We start from the raw sequence: 20,433 nt of genomic DNA, 5'->3' as shown, positions 1-20,433 counted from the left end.
ATGATTACCCAAGGCCACGTCATAAAATAACTCATAGCAGTTCTATTTGTAACAGCTCAAAGGTGGAAACAACCCAAATGTCCTTCAATGGATGGTTAAATATACCATGGTACATCTATACCATGGATTACTACTCAGCAATAAAAAGGACAAACTATTGACACAAGCAACCACTTGGGTGAATCTCCAGGGAATTGTGCCAAGTGGAAAGAGCTAAGCCCAAATGATTACACACTATATGATTCCAAGTATGTAACATTTTTGAAATAACAGAGTTATAGGCATGGAGAATAGATCAGTGGTTGCCTGTGGTTAGGGACAGGGGAAGGGAAGATGAATGGATGCAATTCTAAAGAGACAGCACGAGGGATTTTTGTGGTGATCAGACAGTTCTAGCTATTGTGGTAGTAGTTGCATGAATCCACACAAGATAAAATTGCACAGACCTACACACACACATACACACACAAATGCATGTATGTAAAACTGATATTGTACTATAGCTATGCAAGATGTTACCATTAGGGAAAACTGAGTGAAGGGTACATGAAACCTCTCTGAACTATTTTTGCAACCTTCTATGAATCTATAATTATTTCCAAATAAAAAACTTATTATTTTTTTGAGATGGAGTCTCACACTGTCACCCGGGCTGGAGTGTAGTGGCGTGATCTCAGCTCACTGCAACCTCTGCCTCCCGGGTTCAAATGAGTCTCCTGCCTCAGCCTCCAAAGTAGCTAGGATTATAGGAACCCACCACCACGCACAGCTAATTTTTTGTATTTTTAGTAGAGATGGGATTTCACTATATTGGCCAGGCTGGTCTCAAACTCCTGACCTTGTGATCCACCTGCCTTGGCCTCCCAAAGTGCTGGGATTACAGGCGTGAACCACTGTGCTTGGCCAATAAAAAGCTTTTTAAAAGACGTATTCTCCAGTATGACAGCTCTGATAAAGAAGAAAATAAGTATCCAAGCTTCTTTTCCACAACCCTCAACAACAAAGTGCCATCAAAAGGCCTGAGGTCTCTGAAAGAGTCTGGGACTCATATGAGAGCTCTGCCTTCCCAGGGATAGTCTGCAATCCACATTTGTCCTCTTTCCTTTAACCAACACTGAGGCTGGCTAGGAGTCAGGCCTTGTATTGGAAGCTAAGTGATATGAGATGAATGAGTTATGATCCCTTCCCAAGTGAACACCCAATCTAGGGATAAAAAGGCGTAATAAGATAAGAATTTGGGCTAAAAGTCAAAAGATTTCTGTCCTCGTGGAATCACTTACTAGCTTTCTTATTTTGGACCAATCCATCTTCTGGCATCTTGGCCTCTCAATCTGCAAAATTCAAAAGAATGAAATATAAATGTATATTTTTAACTTAATCTGGGACCCCTGGGAGGGTTCAAGGATATATGTAACTCACATGAAAGTAGATAACTGCATCCCTTTTTGAAGAAGCATTACATTTTTTTTTTTTTAGACTCTGGGAATCTGAATGTTTTAACTTTTATCATGGACATTTTCAAGCATATACAAAAGTAGAGTGTACATACTGCCAATCTTTCAAGTGATCCGCCCACCTCAGCCTTCCAAAGTGCTGAGATTACAGGCATGAGCCACCAAGCCTGGCTAATTTTTTGTATTTTTAGTAGAGACGGGGTTTCATCATGTTGCCCAAGCTGGTCTTGAACTCCTGAGCTCAGGTGATCTGCCTGCCTAGGCCTCCCAAAGTGCTGGGATTGCAGCCATGAGCCACTGCACCTGGCCAACTACTGAGCCAATCTTGTTTCATTTATTCCCTCCACATTATTTATTATTTACTGCTGAATCACTTTAAAGCAGGCTTACCGGCCCATAAAGGGCTGGATTTTAAAATTCAATTTCTAAGGCCCCTTCCAGTCTAACATTCAATGATTCTAATAGATCTCTCAGGTCCCTCCTTCTCTAATAATTCACGATTTTAATAGGCATGGAAGAAATAAACTAGAGATCTAACATAACATTTCATGATATTCAAGGTGCCACAAAAGTTCATTCCCTTTCATGAGAAGAACTAAATTTTAAACATGGAATTCTAGGACATTTATGATTTAACCTCCAGAAGTGTTCCAACCTCTCTCACCCCTTCTCCAGATCGCAACCACCTTCCCATGTAGCCTGCAGTTTCTACAGTTTTGCTCCTACTCACTATGCACCTTTGTACAGGCAGTACTTTCTACCTGGAATGTCCCTGAGCCCCACCCATTTTCTTCTTGCGTCTCAGCTTGAAGTCCCCTCCCCAGTGAAGACTTCTAGCACCTCTTGCCTCCACAGAAGGGTTTAGTGTGCTCCTTTAGCCCTGGAAGCTGAGTGCCTGTTGCCACACAAGGAATAGCACTATTGGTCACTCTATGCAGCAAACCCAACTACCAAGGGGCCAGAGAGAAGTCCAGGTTTGAAGCCAGTAGGCATAACAAACACTAGGGCCCTGCTTTCTCACCTCTGAATAGAAAATAGAGAAAAATATCAGCTCTAAATAAAGCAACAACCTGAGAGCAACAGTAAATGCAAACAACATTCTATTTCAGAAAACCATAGGGAATGGTGGAGATTGAGACCAAATGGGACAGAGTATCTTGTCTAAAGGAAGTCGTCTCTACTCAGTGTCAGTTGATTGTTGACTGGCAGGAATTTGGGTCCAGTGTGGCCAGCTCTTCCATTTCTTCAGGAAAAACCAGAAATCCAGATTTGCATGTGAAATCTCCCAATTTTCACATGTCAGCAACTAAAAAGCATTAAAGGCCCATTGCAATGACTTTCAAGGTTTTCAGGCTATGGAAATGATTTCATGAGGGTCCACTTCTACCCATCCAAAGGAAACATCCTATGGTAGGGACAAGTTTTATATCAGGGCTAACGGCGTGTTAATGGTTGTTAAACATGCTCCTCCATCCTGCACAGAGCTCAAAAGGACTACAAGTATCATGCAAAACCTTTCATATGAGGCCCCTGTCCTTTCAGGGCCTCAGTTTCCCCTTCTGTAAAATGAGGATACAAACCCTATTTGTGGCCAGGCACGGTGGCTCACGCCTGTAATCCCAGCACTTTGGGAGGCTGAGGCGGGTAAATCACCTGAGGTCAAGGGTTCGAGACCAGCCTGGCCAACATGGTGAACCCCCATCTCTACCAAAAATACAAAATATTAGCCGGGTGTGGTGGTGGGTACCTGTAATCCCAGCTACTCGGGAGGCTGAGGCAGGAGAATCACTTGAACCCGGTAGGTGGAGGACTCAGTCTCAAAAAAAAAGAAAAAAGCAACAACAACTATTTGTGAGTCAGCTATCAGACAGAAAACCACCTGGCCGAGGGCTGTCAGGGCCACATGCTTTTACCTGCATCATCTCACTGAATTCTCAATGACCTCTGAGAGGTAAGTTCTATTACATCCACATTTTACTGTTAAGAAAACGGTAGCTCAGAGATAGCAAGCAGTTTACCTAATAAAAACAAAAGCAAACTTCTTAAAAGCCCTTTCTCTCCAAGGGCTTAACTTATTTAATCCTCCCAGCAACTCTGAGGTGGGTACCATCAAAGGGGATTCCACTAAGGCAAAAGGCAGCCTCACTCCAATCCTCTAACCCAAGGCTGCTCAACAGAAATATAAAGTAAACCGCACATGCAATTTAAATGTTTTTTAGTAGCTGCATTTAAAAAGTAAAAACACAGGTGAAATTAATAACATTTTATTTGACCCAGTATATGCAAAACATATTACAACATGTAATCAGTATTAAAAAGTATTGAGATATTTTACATTTTTTTTTCGTATTAAGTCCCGTATTTTACAATATAGCACATCTCAATTCGCTATATTTCGAGGGTTATCAACTAGCTCTGTTGCAAGAGCTCAGTCAACTCAGGCGGCCAGCGGCCACCATAAAGGGCAATGCATTTACAATTCACTTATTAAATCCTGAAGTTAACAGAACCTACAGAGCCTCCCTTCCCTTGGTTTCGGAGGACACGCGAAAAATAACAATAGCAAAGAGTTCTCGAGCATTTCCTTCGCGCCAGACGGTGTGTTGTAGTTTGTCATCCTCGCGGTAAGGCGGGTGCTATCGCCCTCCTAGTTTGACCAAGCGAGCGGACTTTCTCCAGCCGGGCCCTTCCCGAGAGAACGACCGCCGTCCCGCTCCCCTGTTCGGGTCACAGGCCGGGCGCCACCCAGACAAGCCCCGGCCAGCTGTCACCCTAATCATTCCTGAAGGAGGGGCCGTCACAGTTACAGCCCATCAGGGTCAATCAGGAGGGGCGCCCGCACGGAAAGGTCACCTGCAAACCGAAGCGGCTCAAGAATAAGTTCCAGGACTTAAAAGTTTACCTCGAAACATTCAGGCTCCTCCTCCGACTCCTCCTCGAACTTGCGCTCAGAGGCGCCACCATTCGGAAGGAGCCCAAGCCACGCGCCGCTCGCCCTCCTGCACTGCGAGGGCAGCAGCCGCCTCATGCGACTCGAGAACGCTAGAGGGCGCCGCTTCCGAGAGCCCGCAAGCCGCTTCCGGGGGCTCGCGCGCCGACCTGGACGCAGAGAAGCCAGAGACTTTTCGTTTCCGGCTGCCGCAGCCGCTTCGCTGGTGCAGGTAAGCTCCGCGCACTCTCGGCCGGTCCCAAGTCCGCCTCCCTCAAGGGTGGCGCGAGCTCTGCCCTTTAACCGGAAACGTCTCCCTGCTCACCCCGCCCGCGCGCAGACGCAGTGCTGAGCCCACAGCTACCGGACAAAGAGTGACGCCCAGAGCTGGAGTTATGGCGGCGACGGAGCCGATCTTGGGGGCCACTGGGAGTCCCGCGGCGGTGCCACCGGAGAAACCGGAAGGAGCAGGTTCGAGCTCAGACCCTGAGCTTAACTCTGTGAGCTCCTCGCTGCCGAAGGCCTCACCGCCTGCCCCGGAGCCCTCCAGCCCCAACGCCGCGGTCCCCGAAGCCATCCCTACGCCCCGGGCTGCGGCCTCCGCGGCCCGGGAGTTGCCCCTTGGGCCAGCACCCGTGAGCATCGCGCCTCAGGCCGAAGCCGAAACGCGCTCCCCACCAGGCCCCGCCGGTTCTAGACTCGGCCCCGAGACGTTCCGCCAGCGTTTCCGGCAGTTCCGCTACCAGGACGCGGCGGGTCCCCGGGAGGCTTTCCGGCAGCTGCGGGAGCTGTCCCGCCAGTGGCTGCGGCCTGACATCCGCACCAAGGAGCAGATCGTGGAGATGCTGGTGCAAGAGCAGCTGCTCGCCATCCTGCCCGAGGCGGCTCGGGCCCGGCGGGTCCGTCGCCGCACGGATGTGCGCATCACTGGTTGAGCGGTGGAACTGCAGGCGGCCAGGGCCGGGCGCTCTGTGTAGACTGGGGCCATGATCGGGTCCGGGGGCCTGAGCCTAGGAGACCACTCCATGTTAATGAAAAATGAGTTTTGGCAGCGCCTGTGGTCTGGTGTGTCTCTTTCATTCGTTCTTTATTGGGTTTATTTTACCAAGCCTATTTACCACCGCCTTTCTGGCTGGTGCCGAAACGAAGTTGGGAGTCCCTAACAGTAAGGCCTTCGTTGGCTATAGTGGGATCTTTCGATGTTGTCTGAAACTGGGTTATCCCCTCTACCACATATGGGAAGTTTTTCACCTGGGCTCCCAAGGACCCACTTGGGTTTCTTACACGCAAAATAGCTGGCTTTATTAAATGCTTACTTGACTGGCTACCTCTATACCAATATGAGCACCAACTTGCACCTGCCCTTTGGGTACAGGCTTCCCAAAATGTCCAAGTTACTGAGCCATTTTAATGTGAAGTGTTTACTGCAAACCTTCACAGAGATAGGCTAGTTCCTGTGAGCTCTGGCTTATGCCGCCAGACTTGCTCAACTTCCTTGCCAAATTTTAGGCCTGTGGTAGGAATTAAGCAGAACTAGTTGAAATAATGGATTATTTACATTACGGAAGCTACTCATTTTAATGCTGGCTCCCTTTTGGTTAAACTAGCATAACTGTTTACAAAGGAAAGAAAGAATTTGGCAAATAATGAGGACCTGTTCTGAAATCTTAAACCTACTGTTTGCAGAGGCTTCTGCCCAACCAGGAAGGAGCTAGTTGGGGTCCATGGACAGCTTGGATTGGTCCCAGATGGGTCCTATTGCAGTGAGTGCCATTTGTTAATATTAGGAAGGCCAGACTTGTCTTCCTTGCACTGCTCTCAACAATCAAAATCAGCCTGCAGTTTACACCAGAAAGCATGAGTGAGACTGGGCTGGGAAGTTGGTGAGGGGCATTTTGCTTTTGAATATTAAAGACAAATTGAGAAGTATCTTTGCATTCTTGGGATTTCTTGGCAGAGTTTGCACCTGCCTCCCAGGAAAAAGATAGTTGTTTAGAAGGTAAGAACAGGCTTCTTTAAAAGGTAATGTTTAAAGAAGATTAAGGATAGGTGAAGGACAAGTGCAGTGACTCACGCCTGTAATCCCAGCACTGTGGAAGGCAGAGGCGGTGGATCACTTGAGGTCAGGAGTTCGAGACCAGCTTGACCAAGAGTGAAACCCCCATCTCTACTAAAAATACAAAATTATCTGGGTGTAGTGGCACATGCCTGTAATCCCAGCACTTTGAGAGGCCGAGGCGGGCGGATCACTTGAGGTCAGGAGCTTGAGACCAGCCTGACAACCTAGTGAAACCCCCATCTCTACTAAAAATACAAAATTAGCTGAGCATGGTGGTGCACGCCTATAATCCCAGCTACTTGGGAGGCTGGGGCAGAATCGCTTGAAACCGGGAGGCGGAGGTTGCAGTGAGCGGTGATCGTGCCATTGCACTCCAGCCTGGGCAACAAGAGTGAAACTCCATCTCAAAAAAAAAAAAAAAAAGGTGAAGAACTTTATACAGTCATGCGTCCCTTAATGGGGATACGTTCCGAAAGATGAGCCCTTAGGCAGTTTTACTGTGTGAGCCTCATAGAGTGCACTTATGTAAACTACATGGTATAACCTATACACACCTAGGCATTGTGATAGAGCCTGCTGCTCCTAGGCTACAAGCCTGTACAGCATGTGACTGTACTGAATACTATAGGCAGTTGTAACAATGGTATTTGTGCATCTACATAGAAAAGTTTCAGTAAAAATATATAATAGGCTGGGCGTGGTGGCTCACACCTGTAATCCCAGCACTTTGGGAGACCGAGGTGAGCGGATCACAAGGTCAGGAGTTTGAGACCAGCGTGGCCATCATGGTGAAACCATGTCCCTACTAAAAATACAAGAATTAGCTGGGCATGGTTGTGGGCACCTGTAATTCTAGCTACTCGGGAGGCTGAGGCAGGAGAATTGTTTGAACCTGGGAGGCGAAGGTTGCAGTGAGCTGAGATCGCGCCATTGCACACCAGTCTAGGCAACAGGTGAGGCTCGGTCTCAAAAAAAAAAAATATATATATATATATATGTAGGTAGAGATTGCGGGACTGGACGTTGTTCTGGCTGGGTAAGTGATGAGTGAATGTGAAGATCTAGGACGTTACTGTACGCTACTCCAGAATTTATATAAACACCGAACACATTGACTAAATTTTTTTTTTGAGACAGGATCTCACTTTGTTGCCCAGGCTGGAGTACAGAGGCACAATCTAGGTTCACTGTAACTTCTGGCTCCCAGGCCCAGGTGATCCTCCTGCCTCAGCCTCCCAAGTACCTAGGAATACAGGCACCTGCCACCATGCCCAGCTAATTTTTGTAGAGATGGGGTTTCACCATGTTGCCCAGGCTGGTCACTACTAAACTGATTTTTTAAACTTTCTTTCTTCAATAATAAATTAGCCTTAGTTCATGATAACTTTTTGTTTTTGTTTTTCGTTTTGTTGAGACAGAGTTTCACTCTGTTGCCCAGGCTGGAGCGCAGTGGTAGGATCTTGGCTCACTGCAACCCCCTCCTCCCGGGTTCAAGCGATTCTCCTACCTCAGCCTCCCGAGTAGCTGGGACTACAGGCATGCGCCACCATGCTAATTTTTGTATTCTTAGTAGAGATGGGGTTTTGCCATGTTGGCCAGGCCAGTCTTGAACTCCTGACTGCAGGCGATCTGGCCACCTTGGCCTCCCAAAGTGCTGGGGTTACAAGCATGAGTGACAGCACCCAGCCTTTTATTTAGAGACAGGGTCTCCAGCCTCAGCCTCCCTAAGTGGTAGGATTATAGATCTGAGGCACCCTGCCTGACCAACTTTTTTACTTTGTAAGCTTTTAAATTTTAACTTTGACTTCTGTAATAACACTTTGTGTTTACACACATGGTACAACTATACAAATATATTTTCTTTATATCCTTATTCTATGAGTTTTCTTCTAGTTTAATTTTTTTATATATATTTTACTTTTTAGATTTTTGTTAAACACTAAGACAAATCCACACATTAGCCGAGGTCTATGTAGTACGACCATCAGGACATCACTAAGTGATAGGAATTTTTCAGCTCCATTATAATCTTATGGGACCACCCTGCGTATGGGGTCCATGGTTGACAGAAACATTATGTGATGCATGACTGTAACTCAACAATATGTAACTGAAACATAGCAACAAGAACCTGTTTTATTTTTTCCAAATACAGATACAGAAGTTTGCATGTTTTGCAAATATTGCTTCAAAGCAACATTTCTATATACAGCGCCTTCTGTTCTAATAGCGCGTAAACATAGGTATGTATCCACAGTGCAATGTTGGCTCATCAAGGATCCACCTTGCATATACTTACCACTTAAAGATACAAAATGATTAGTCAAAGCGGAACTATTTTTGTCAAGGTAATTTTTTATAGGTGGATAGTTTTTCTCAAAAGACAAAACTTAGGTAGTGCACATACTTCTTTTTTTTCTTTTTCTTTTTTTTTTTTTTGAGACGGAGTCTTGTAGTTGTCACCCGGGCTGGAGTGCAAAGGCACGATCTCAGCGGCTCACTGCAACCTCTGCCTCCTAGGTTCCAGCAGTTCTCCTGCTTCAGCCTCCCGAGTAGCTGAGATTACAGGCGCCCGCCACCACGCCTGGCTAATTTTTGTATTTTTAGTAGAGAAGGGGTTTCACCCTGTTGGCCAGGCTGGTCTCAAACTCCTGACCTCAGGTGATCCACCCGCCTCAGCCTCCCAAAGCGCTGGGATTACAGGCGTGAGCCACCGCACCCGGCTGGTAGTGCACATATTTCTAAATGGTAACAGCAATGTTTGCAAATAACAGTTTCCAGTGCTCCAACTTAGGGTTAATTCACCTTGACCCAGGAATTGGGAATGGAGCCCCTCAACATGGCTTTAAATTAGGGAAGCACACTGAGGTTACAAGAACTTGGGGAATCTTCTCTGCTTCCCTAAGAACAAAAGTCACAATGAATGAAATGGGATTACTTCCTTTACCAAAAACTTAAACAATAAACCCAATAATGGCCAGTCGGCAAAATTAGGGCAATTCAGTTTCTGCTTCCATTGTTGAACAAGACATGAAATTGACTACCTTAAAAGTTACAGCTTCCACAGATGTGATTAAAACTCAAATGTATTTTCAGAAAAGAAATATCAGTAATCTAATAATACAACAATCATCACACCTCACAGTTGTGGCTACAGAAAGCCATCCTGCTTCTTCCCTTTTCAGACTGCATAACAGAACTCTTACAGTGCAGCTGTCTGAACATACATGCCATGCACGCCTGTGCATTTCTTCCCACGCCAGAAATACCAACGTTAGCAGTGAGAAACAGCCTCTTGTAGAGGAATCGTCAGTTATAGATGTTACAGCCACATGTATTCTCTCTGATGGATCAGCTATAGCAGATCAGTTTATACTTGTCCTATAATTCATTATATATCAAATGGTGAGCAAATCACTAGACAGAACATTCCCTGAAATAGATTTTAGTACAGAGGCCTGAATTCATGTCCACAATGACCTGTGCTTAACTATTCCAAAGGTCGCTAAAGATACTGTTACTACTATTGAGATATTACTGGCTACTTCACGTTTACATAGTAAATGTTTGCAGCATATAACATTACAGACTCATAAACCCATAATTAACTTATAAGAGTTAATGGACAACTGTGCTTTGATTTTTGCCTTTAGTGATAAGAAAACGAAGTAGTGAAATGGGTCACTCCTCAAAGCATGGAACATTTTAACTTTGCCTAGTAAGGAAAAACAAAACAAAATATAGCAATTACATGTGGAACCGTAACCTGCAAAAGTAACACAAATATTGTCTCAAAAGGTACAAATAGGTTGTACCTGGACCTTAAGCAGCATAATCACCTTGATCTCACAAAATAATACAAACAGGAAATTTAAAATGTTAAACTATAGTAACAAAACAATTCTGAAAACGCTGACTACTGAACATACCCTTCAGGAAGGAGAAAAGCGGCACATGTATAATTTGAAGTTTGTTTACAACAATATAAAATAAGGTAATTCCCCAAACCACATTCTTTGTAACAAATCTTTACAGTGAAAGAGTTTGAAATTTTGGGAAACATTTTTGGACATTAAATAGAACGGGGAAGCTGTCAATATTAAGAAATGGGTAGAAAATGCTGTCCTTTGGGTTCCAGACCCTGCCTGCTTCAGTTTGGAATTCCTCCTAGATTTTTATTACTGTGAGATTCTAGTTCTTCCATAGGCTGTATGGGCTCTGCTACAAAAGCCATAACACAGCCAGCTCTGGGGTGAAAGCATACAAACTTGTCCCCAGTACCATGAAGTCATGCAAGAGATGTGGTGAGAAAAGTGAAGAGTCCTAAGGAGAAAGCAGGGCAGCCAAGACTCTGCTCCTTCCCAACCTCCACAGCGTGGTGAGCTCACAACATTCCCATGAAGCTAGAAAAGGAAAATGATGCCTGCTGCCCAAACACCATGCCAGGAAGAAACCAGGGAGTTGGCATGTGCCCAAACCTGACAGAAAAGTCAATTAAATAAACTGCAAATTGAATTTACAACTGTCTCCAACTAAACTTTTTTGGCTCTCATTCCATTTATCATCAGTGGCACGATTTCAAGTGAAGTTTGTGCAAAAAGACTCCCTTCATTCAATGATGTGCACAGAAGAAGGGAATCCCGAGTCTATTTGCTACCTTTATGGTAGGCTTCGAGATCAGAGTGTCCTCCAACAGCCAAAATGGCCTCTTTGTCCAATGTCCATCACACTCCTGGCCCAGATCCCTGAAGTCAGTCGGTGTCACGTGCATTCAGCATGCTAGGTTTATTTATTTAAATATGCGAAGCTCCTCCTGCAGGTGCCCCAGGATTGTGCTCCCATGAGTTTTGGGTGCCCAGTTTCATGTTGAGCAGCAGAGGGCGATCTGCTGCACCTTGCCCAGGTCCGTCAGCAGCTGCTTGATACAATGCTTGAGCTGCGGAAGCCTGGCCAGTGGCTCAGGGGGCTCCAGTTCCCCAGTGTAGTCCAGCCAGCTCTCCAACACTGTCGGCAGAAGAGAGAAATGAGACCCAGTGAGCTCCCAACACTTGATTTGCAAGAACATCCGCAAGCATTTCAGCACCTTATTCAATCAGACCATTCATAGGCAAGGGAGGAAGGGCCATTTCAGCCAACACTGTGTCAACACCTGCTCTGCAAAGTGGTACTCCCAGGACAAAACTCAAATGCTTTAGAGCAACACAGTCCAAAAGAACTTCCTGCGATGATGGAAATGGTGCGAGTTTGTGTCATCCAATATAGTAGCCACTAGCCATATGCAGCTATTGAGCGCTGGAAACATTGCTAGTGCAACTGAGGAACTGAATTTTAAATTTTATTCAATTTTGGTTAAACAGCCACACATTGCCAGAGGCTACTGTTACCAGAGTCTAGGAGTCTCGGAAGGAAGCACCTTTCTGAGTGTTACTACTCACTCTTTAAAAAGCTTTCCCAGTCGGGCGCGGTGGCACGTGCCTATAATCCCAGCACTTTGGGAGGTCAAGGCGGGCAGATCACAAGGTCAAGAGATCGAGAGTATCTTGGCCAATGTGGTGAAACCCCATCTCCACTAAAAATACAAAAATTAGCCAGGCGTGGTGGCATGCGCCTGTAGTCCCAGCTACTCGGGAGGCTGAGGCAGGAGAATTGCTTGAACTCGGGAGGCAGAGGTTGCAGTGAGCCGAGATCACGCCACTGCACTCCAGCCTGGCAACAAAGCGAGACTCCATCTCAAAGAAATAAAAGATAAATAAGTAAATAAAATAAAAAATAAAAAGCTTTCCCATGCTGAAAATCAGAGAGGCTGGTGTTTTAGCATCCTGTCAAGAAAAATGAAAATCTACAGGGTCTTGAAAAGGTCTATTTGTATCATCATAAACTCTGATTTGCCTCATATTAATTCCTGATTGACACATAATCATCAGTGGCACAGAATACTCTGATATTATTTTCTCCCTTTAATTTTTTTTTTTTTTTTTGAGATGGAGTCTCACTGTGTCACCCAGGCTGGAGTGCAGTGGCGCGATCTCAGTTCACTGCAATCTCTGCCTCCTAGGTTCAAGAGATTCTCCTGCCTCAGCCTCCCAAGTAGGTGGGATTACAGGCATGTGCCACCACGCCCAGCGAATTTCTGTATTTTGGTCTCAAACTCCCGACCTCAGGTGATCCACCCACCTTGGCCTCCCAAAGTGCTAGGATTACAGGCATGAGCCACTGGGTGTGGCTTTTTTTTTTCGTTTGAGAAAGCGTTTCGCTCTTGTTGCCTGGGCTGGAGTACAATGTCATGATCTCGACTCACTGCAACCTTCGCCTCCTGGGTACAGGCGATTCTCCTGCCTTAGCCTCCTGAGTAGCTGGTATTACAGGCACAGGCCACCACGCCTGGCTAATTTTTGTATTTTTATTAGAGACGGGGTTTCGTCATGTTGGCCAGGCTGGTCTCGAACTCCTGACCTCAGGTGATCCACCCACCTTGGCCTCTCAAAGTGCTAGGATTATAGGCATAAGCCACCATGCCCAGCCCCTTTAAATATTTAATGTAAGATTTCAGGTATTAATTAACATTATCATTATTGATTCAATATCTAGAAAGCTGTCTCGCTTGTGAGAACAAGTATTTCTCTACAGAAAGATGTTTGTTCTTCCCCAAGCTACCCCCTAAAGCTCTGGCATTTGGGGAGAGACCATCTGGGAACCCTGCACCTTTGACAAGAACCACCCCCTGCAGGTAGCCCCTGTGCTTTCCCAGCCTGCCTAAAGCCTTTCTAGTCCATGCACCAACCTGTACTGATCACCTTCTGGACCCTGGAGTGCAGCAAAAGGAAGGCCCATCCAGTACCTCATCATCAAGCAGCCTGCAACCTACTGCACAGTCCTCTCCTGTCCTCAAGACTCAGCCCTACCTTCCTCTCCACCTTTCTAAATCCTCTGTTTCCTGTGAGCTATTCTTTAGAGAAGCCTTCCCCAATCCCATACCCTGAATCTGGTCCTTGTGTTACAGGTGCTATGGTATCATGTGTTCTCCTTTGAGCATTTACTATGGTTTGTAATTACAGGTAATGGGATGATTTGATTAATGTATGTCTCTTCCACTAGATCAAGTTCCATGAGGACAAAGGCTGAGTCTGCCTTGCTTGCCACTATATCCCTAACACTCACCTGTGTCTGAAACGTCGCAAGCCTGCAACAAACACAGCGAGAGAAGGAATGTGTGGTGCAGCAAAGTGCCCCACCCATTGCTCTGGACCCTGTGTAGCTTATCCTCCTCCATCATATTTCTTGTTGGTATTTGGGGGTTCCAAGAAGGAGGAACCCTCTCTCTTCCTAATTCCAGCAAGTACAAGGACTTGGGAAATAAGAAAAATAAGACTGCCTCCTTAGACTTAAGCTTGAAAACCAAGAGTAAAAGATCAGTCACGTGAGAGGAACTAGTGGCCTCCTGAGCAAGAAAACTGCATAGTGACCAGTTTCAAAACACCAGTAAGTCTTTAAACAAAACAAAACAAAACAAGAAGGAGACAGGGGACTGCTCAGCAAACAGGCACAAGAATAAATGAAGAGGCCGGGCACGGTGGCTCACACCTGTAATCCCAACACTTTGGGAGGTCGAGGGAGGTGGATCACCTGAGGTCAGGAATTCAAGACCAGCCTGGCCAACATGGTGAAACCCATCTCTATTTAAAATACAAAATTAGCCGGGTGTGGTGGCAGGCGTCTGCCTGCTACTTGGAAGACTGAGGAAGGGAGAATTGCTTGAAACTGGGAGGCAGAGGCTTCAGTAAGCTGAGATGATGCCACTGTACTCCAGCCTGGGCGAGAAAGAGTGAGACCCCATCTCTAAATAAATAAATAAATAAATAAATGGAGAAAAGGCAGTCAAGACTGGATGGGTCATTCCAACAGCAAAGAGAGTCAGTCAATCTTTTGCAAGATGATCCTATGATCCTACAGTTGCTGAGACGCCCCTCTTAAGGTCACCCTAACCACCTCAGATCTAGTTCCAGGCTCACCAAAGACATCCTGATACTACAGTGGCCCAGGAGGCATGCACAGTATGAAGGTGCACCAACACTCAGACTGGAAGAGTCTAAGCTACTCAGTAGTGCCTGAGCTTGGTTAACAGGAGTGTGTGGAATGCCTGGGATGGAAGGTGTCTGTCTAGGTCTGCTGGGCTGAAGAACAAAGCCAGGACTGTGGGAAGTCAACAGCATCTCCTCTGGACCCCAGCATCCAGCAGGCCAGCCTGTCCACACCATGTGCTGCACCATCCCAAGTGTCTCTTTTAAAGATGCAGAACAGCTTCCAACTAGTATACTGGTTGCTAGCAAGACAGAAGGTTACAGAGGAAAAATTTCTGTTCAAATACACTAAGATCATCTGTATAGATACCACTGCTCATCAAGGCAATATTTTTTATTTAAGAAAATAATATCTCTAATGCCAAAAGACTTTTTTACTTTTCATGGTCATTAAATATCCTTTGTCTTTTAAAGTACTCTTCAGGCCGGGCACAGTGGCTCACGCCTGTAATCCCAGCACTTTGGGAAGCCGAGGCAGGCGGATCACAAGGTCAGGACTTCGAGATCAGCCTGACCGACATAGTGAAACCCCGTCTCTATTAAAAATACAAAAATTAGCCAGGCATGGCAGCGCGCACCTGTAATCCCAGTTACTCAGGAGACTGAGGCAGGAGAATCGCTTGAACCCAGGAGGTGGAGGTTATGGTGAGCTGAGATCATGCCACTACACTCTACTCTGGGCAGCAGACTGAGACTCCGTCTCAAAAATAAATAAATAAATTAATTAATTAATTAAGGGAGGAGACCACCCCTCATATTGTCTTATGCCCAATTTCTGCCTCCAAAGAAAGAAGAAGTAAAAACTAAAAGGCAGAAATGAAATCCACAGGCAGACAGCCTGGCGCCGCACCCTGGGCCTGGTAGTTAAAGATCGACACCGACCTAATTGGTTCTGTTATCTATAGGCTACAGACATTGTAGAGAAATACACTGTGAAAACCCCTATCCTGTTTTGTTCCGATCTAATTACTGGTGCATGCAGCCTCCAGTCACATACCCCCTGCTTGCTCAATCAATCACGACCCTCTCACAGGCACCCCCTTAGAGTTGTGAGCCCTTAAAAGGGACAGGAATTGCTCACTCAGGGAGCTCGGCTCTTGAGACAGGAGTCTTGCCGATGCCCCCGGCTGAATAAACCCCTTCCTTCTTTAACTCGGTGTCTGGGGAGTTTTGTCTGCCGCTCGTTCTGCTACATTTCTTGGTTCCCTGACTGGGAAGCGAGGTGAACGGTGGATGGTCAAAGCAGCTCTTTAGGCGGCTTAAGCCTGCCCTGTGGAATATCCCTGCGGGGGACTCCGACCAGCCTGAGCGACGCCCATCCTGAGCCGATCCTGAGAGCGCTCCCGGGTAGGCATTTGCCCCGGTGGGACGCCTCGCCAGAGCAGTGTGTGGCAGGTCCCCGTGGAGGATCAGTGCAGTGGCTGAACACCAGGAAGGAATGGGCACTTGGAGTCTGGACATCTAAAACTTGGTAAGACTAGTCTTTGAAACTTGCCCGCTCCGTTTGAATGGAAGCGTGGCCTGATCACCCACGGCGTGCCTTTATTGGCACTTTGGTTTTGGTTTTGACTTGGTTTGAATTGCTTGACAGGATTGGTCTTGGGAACTTGCCTACTCCATTTGCGCGGAAGCGTGGCTTGATCACCCACGGTGTGCCTGTACCGGCACTTTGGTTTTTGTTTTTGACTTGACTTGGATTGCTTGATATTTTGGTTTTGGTTTTGACCTGGCTTGGATTTCTGGATACTCTGATTTTGGTTTTGATTTTGGTTTGGTGTAAACTACAAAAGTGTGTGTGTGCCCTTTTTACCCGTTCTTTGTTTTGTGGTGTGCGTGTGGTGTGGCCGTGATGTTTTGTCTAGAGGAAACATGGGAGAGGCACAAAGTAAGACCACCCCACTAGGAACTATGTTGAAAATTTTCAAAAAAAGGATTTAAGGGAGACTATGGACTACTATGACACCAGGAAAATTTAAAACTTTGTGTAAGATAAGACTGGCCAGCATTAGAGGTAGGTTGGCCATTAGAAGGAAGCGTGGACAGGTCCCTTGTTTCAAAGGTATGGCACAAGGTAACCTGTAAGCCAGGAAACCCAGACCAGCTTGTTTTAGATCACCCGCCCCCAACACACGGTGGTTCAGAGAACAGCAGCATAAGCGGCTGGCAGAGGCAAAGAGAGAGAGAGGAAGAGACGGAGAGGAAGAGACAGACAGGGAGTCAAGGGGAGAGAGAGAGAGAGAGAGAACGACAGAAGCAGAGAGAGAGAGGAAGAGACAGAGGCAAAAGGAAAATCAAAGAGAGAGAGAGAGAAAGTCAAAGAGAGAAAGAAAGAGACATACCAGTAGTTAAGAAAAAAAAATAAGTGTACCCTATTCCTTTAAAAGCCATTATACCAATTCTAATTTGGACAAAACAAGGTCTTATTAATAGCAAAGGATAATTAAAATCTCAAACTTACAAGGTTTTCAACAAAAGTAAAGTTTGCTAAAAGTTAACAGTGTAACATGTATTACAGTAATTCTATTCTTGTGGCCTTAGACAGTCTAGTCCACAGACATAAAAAAAGGTTCACGGCTGGGCGCGGTGGCTCAAGCCTGTAATCCCAACACTTTGGGAGGCTGAGGCGGGTGGATCACAAGGTCAGGAGATGGAGACCATCCTGGCGAACACGGTGAAACCCCGTCTCTACTTAAAAAAATACAAAAAAGTAGCCGGGCGAGGTGGCGGGTGCCTGTAGTCCCAGCTACTCGGGAGGCTGAGGCAGGAGAATGGCGTAAATCCGGGAGGCGGAGCTTGCAGTGAGCTGAGATCCGGCCACAGCACTCCAGCCCAGGCGACAGAGCGAGACTCTGTCTCATAAAAAAAAGTTCGCTTTGGAAAAGAATGGTTATCATCTTCCAAAAAAAAAAAAGGGAAAAAAAGAGGGGGTGGAATTTATATAAAAAGAGTGTTATATGGTAAATTCTTATCCTGAAATAAATTAACTGGTTGTTTAAAGAAAGAAATGTTTGTAATAAGTCAGAAAGTTAAGGCATGTCAAAAAAATTGCCTGTAAAAGTCGTGAAAGAAAAAAAAAAAGGTTATAAAAAATCTGTGTTAAAAAAATAATTTAGGCTGGGCGCGGTGGCTCAAGCCTGTAATCCCAGCACTTTGGGAGGCCGAGGCGGGTGGATCACGAGGTCAGGAGATCGAGACTATCCTGGCTAACATGGTGAAACCCCGTCTCTACTAAAAATACAAAAAAACTAGCCGGGCGTGGTGGCGGGCGCCTGTAGTCTCAGCTACTTGGGAGGCTGAGGCGGGAGAATGGCGTGAACCCGGGAGGCGGAGCTTGCAGTGAGCCGAGATCAGGCCACTGCACTCCAGCCTGGGAGCACAGCGAGACTCTGTCTCAAAAAAAAAAAAAAAAGAATTTATGCAAAAAATGTTGTATAATTTAAAAGTAACTAGGCCTCCTGAATGTAAAACTATTGAAAAAGAAAACAGTTTATGTGCAAGGTGTATAAGAAAAGCAAAATATACGTTTGGTAAAAGGATTATAAGGAGGCATAAGAATGTACATTTTTACCTACAGTAAAAAGTTAAAAATTATTGTTTTGAAGGTTTAAGCAAGTTTTAAAATGTTAATTGTAAAGAACATTCTGTGTGTAAACATATTAGCTAAAGTTAAAGAAGTATCATCCAGTTTTTCTGTGAACTGGACATTAAAGCAAAAGCATAACAGGTTTTTCTTAAAGCACCAACCTGCTCTTTAGCAAAAATTATAAAAGGTTAAAAAGAGTCTATAAAATCTTACCTTATGGTCAAAACATTAAAAATTAAATAAATATATCTACAAGGTTTTATTAAAATTAGGTTTAACATTAATAACACACTAATATAAAGATAAAATTTAGCTTATCTTGTATAAAAATCATACAAGAAGCATTGCTAAAGGTAAAATGGTATTTGGCTTTCTTTGGTTTAAAAACTAATAAAAATAGGTGTTAAAGGACATTTTTCGGTAAAAAGGCACTAAGGACTATAAAGTCTACTGCCAAGGTCCCCACATTTAAAACAAAAGGTCAATTTCTTAAAAATTATATACTTGGTTTATCTTCCACTTTCCTTTCTCGCAAAAAAAAAAATAAATAAAAAATAAAAGTCTTTTAGCACAGGTACCACCCCTAGAATTTCCAGTAAACCAGCACCAGCCTAAAGATCACGTTCTCATCGAAAGGTGGAAAGAAGAAAACCTCGAGCCAGCCTGGGAAGGACCCTACCTTGTGCTGCTAACCACCAAGACTGCTGTTCCTACAGCAAAAAAAGGACAGACTCATCACACCCCAGTCAAGAAAGCGCCACCCCCTCCAGAGTCGTGGGCCATAGTCCCAGGGGAAAACCCTACCAAACTAAAGCTAAGAAAAATTTAACTCTTTTATTAATCTATTCTATTACTCTTCCTTCTTTCCTCGTTCTATTGCTAACCATCTAGTTATTAATATAACCAAGTCAATTTTGCTTCAAACTATTGCATTTAATGCTTGCTTTGTTATACCCTGTGAGGACTTGCCAAGTCAAAGACAGCTTTCTACTTCAGAAAAGTACTTCTGTCCCTCCTGACTCTCCTTAGACTGGGCATTAGTAAACTAGGACCATTTAATCTGGGGAGATTTCGATAAAGACCCCAGTGCCAACCAGGAGTGTTGCCCCCCAATGTACAGCTTTCATGCCATAGTTGGTCCAACGTTCTGTGGACCATAAAGAGCAAGGATGGACTGCCCCAACTGGTTTTTGTAATTTCCCTAAAACCATACATTCATTTTACTAGAGGATCATAGAAGTTAAAGACTTAAACTTTAGCAATTAAGACAGGATACCAAAATGCAAATGCCTGGTTAAAATGGATCAAATATTCCATCTGCACATTAAACAAAAGCAATTGTTATGCTTGGGCACATGGCAGGCCAGAGGCCCAGATTGTCCCCCTTCCACTAAGGTGGTCCTCCAGTCGACCAGGCGTAGGCTGCATGATAGCTCTTTTCCAAGATTCTACAGCCTGGAGTAATAAGTTATGCCAAGCTCTCTCTGCTATATCCCAAAGTCCCTGCGGGTCAGCCCCCGAGGGCCATCCAGCTTCCGTCTCCCAACACTAAGTTCACTTCGTGTGTCTCACGACAGGGAGGAAAGTTAGCATTCTTTGGAGACCTGAAAGGATGCAGTGAGCTTAAGAATTTTCAAGAGTTTATCAATCAGTCAGCCCTTGTTCATCCCCGAGTGGATGTGTGGTGGTAATGTGGTGGACCTTTACTGGGCACTCTGCTGAATAACTAGAGTGGCTCTTGTGCTTTAGTCCAATTGGCTATCCCTTTCACCCTGGCATTTCATCAACCAGAAGGAAAAGTAATAATAAGACATCATAAAGTGAGAGAAGCCCCTTATGGGTCTTTCGACTCTCATGTCTATTTAGACGCAATTGGAATCCCACGAGGAATACCAGATCAATTTAAAGCTTGAAATCAAATAGCTGCAGGATTTGAGTCAGTATTTTAGTAGGTGACAGTTAATGAAAATGTAGATTAGATAAACTACATCTATTACAACCAACAGCAATGAGCTTTTCATGAGTTAAAAGAAAAACTCATGTTGGCCCCAGCCCTGAGGATACCTGACCTGACAAAACTCTTTACACCCTATGTGTCAGAAAGAGAAAAAATGGCAGTTGGAGTTTTAACCCAGACTGTGGGGCCTGGCCAAGGCCAGTGGCCTATCTCTCAAAACAACTAGACAAGGTTTCCAAAGGTTGGCTCCCAGGTCTAAGGGCCCTAGCAGGAAAGGCCCTGTTAGCACAAGAAGCAGATAAACTAACCCTTAGGCAAAACCTGAATATAGAGGCCCCCCACGCTGTGGTAACTTTAATAAATACCAAAGGAC

At 45.2% G+C, this 20,433-nt stretch overlaps 3 protein-coding genes across 5 annotated transcripts in view; 1 reads left to right on the top strand and 2 right to left on the bottom strand.

The window, feature by feature from the left end:
• CNBD2 (cyclic nucleotide binding domain containing 2) overlaps positions 1-4,496 on the bottom strand; it is a 76,676-nt gene extending 72,180 nt beyond the window's left edge. For both annotated transcript variants that reach the window (XM_009216202.4, XM_021921099.2), the window contains exons 1-2: positions 4,357-4,496; positions 1,281-1,331 (exon numbers count right to left, since the gene is read on the bottom strand). In XM_009216202.4, coding sequence (XP_009214466.1) covers positions 1,281-1,331; positions 4,357-4,482 — 177 coding nt within the window. In that variant the 5' untranslated portion in view covers positions 4,483-4,496. The remainder of the gene's footprint in view (positions 1-1,280; positions 1,332-4,356) is intronic.
• SCAND1 (SCAN domain containing 1) lies at positions 4,459-5,439 on the top strand. The gene is given in 3 exon segments (XM_003904802.4): positions 4,459-4,576; positions 4,578-4,615; positions 4,724-5,439. Coding segments are annotated over 3 exon segments (729 nt in total). The 5' UTR covers positions 4,459-4,480; the 3' UTR covers positions 5,319-5,439.
• Positions 5,440-8,558: 3,119 nt separating this feature from the next.
• PHF20 (PHD finger protein 20) overlaps positions 8,559-20,433 on the bottom strand; it is a 191,270-nt gene continuing 179,395 nt past the window's right edge. For both annotated transcript variants that reach the window (XM_031656713.1, XM_031656714.1), the window contains one exon: positions 8,559-11,446. In XM_031656713.1, the coding sequence (XP_031512573.1) occupies positions 11,304-11,446 (143 nt within the window). In that variant the 3' untranslated portion in view covers positions 8,559-11,303. The remainder of the gene's footprint in view (positions 11,447-20,433) is intronic.

The sequence above is a fragment of the Papio anubis genome, chromosome 16 (assembly GCF_008728515.1).
Source record: "Papio anubis isolate 15944 chromosome 16, Panubis1.0, whole genome shotgun sequence".
Classification (NCBI taxonomy): Eukaryota; Metazoa; Chordata; class Mammalia; order Primates; family Cercopithecidae; genus Papio; species Papio anubis.
The sequence above is the reverse complement of the archived record's forward strand: the minus strand, read 5'-3'. Positions and strand labels throughout refer to the sequence as shown.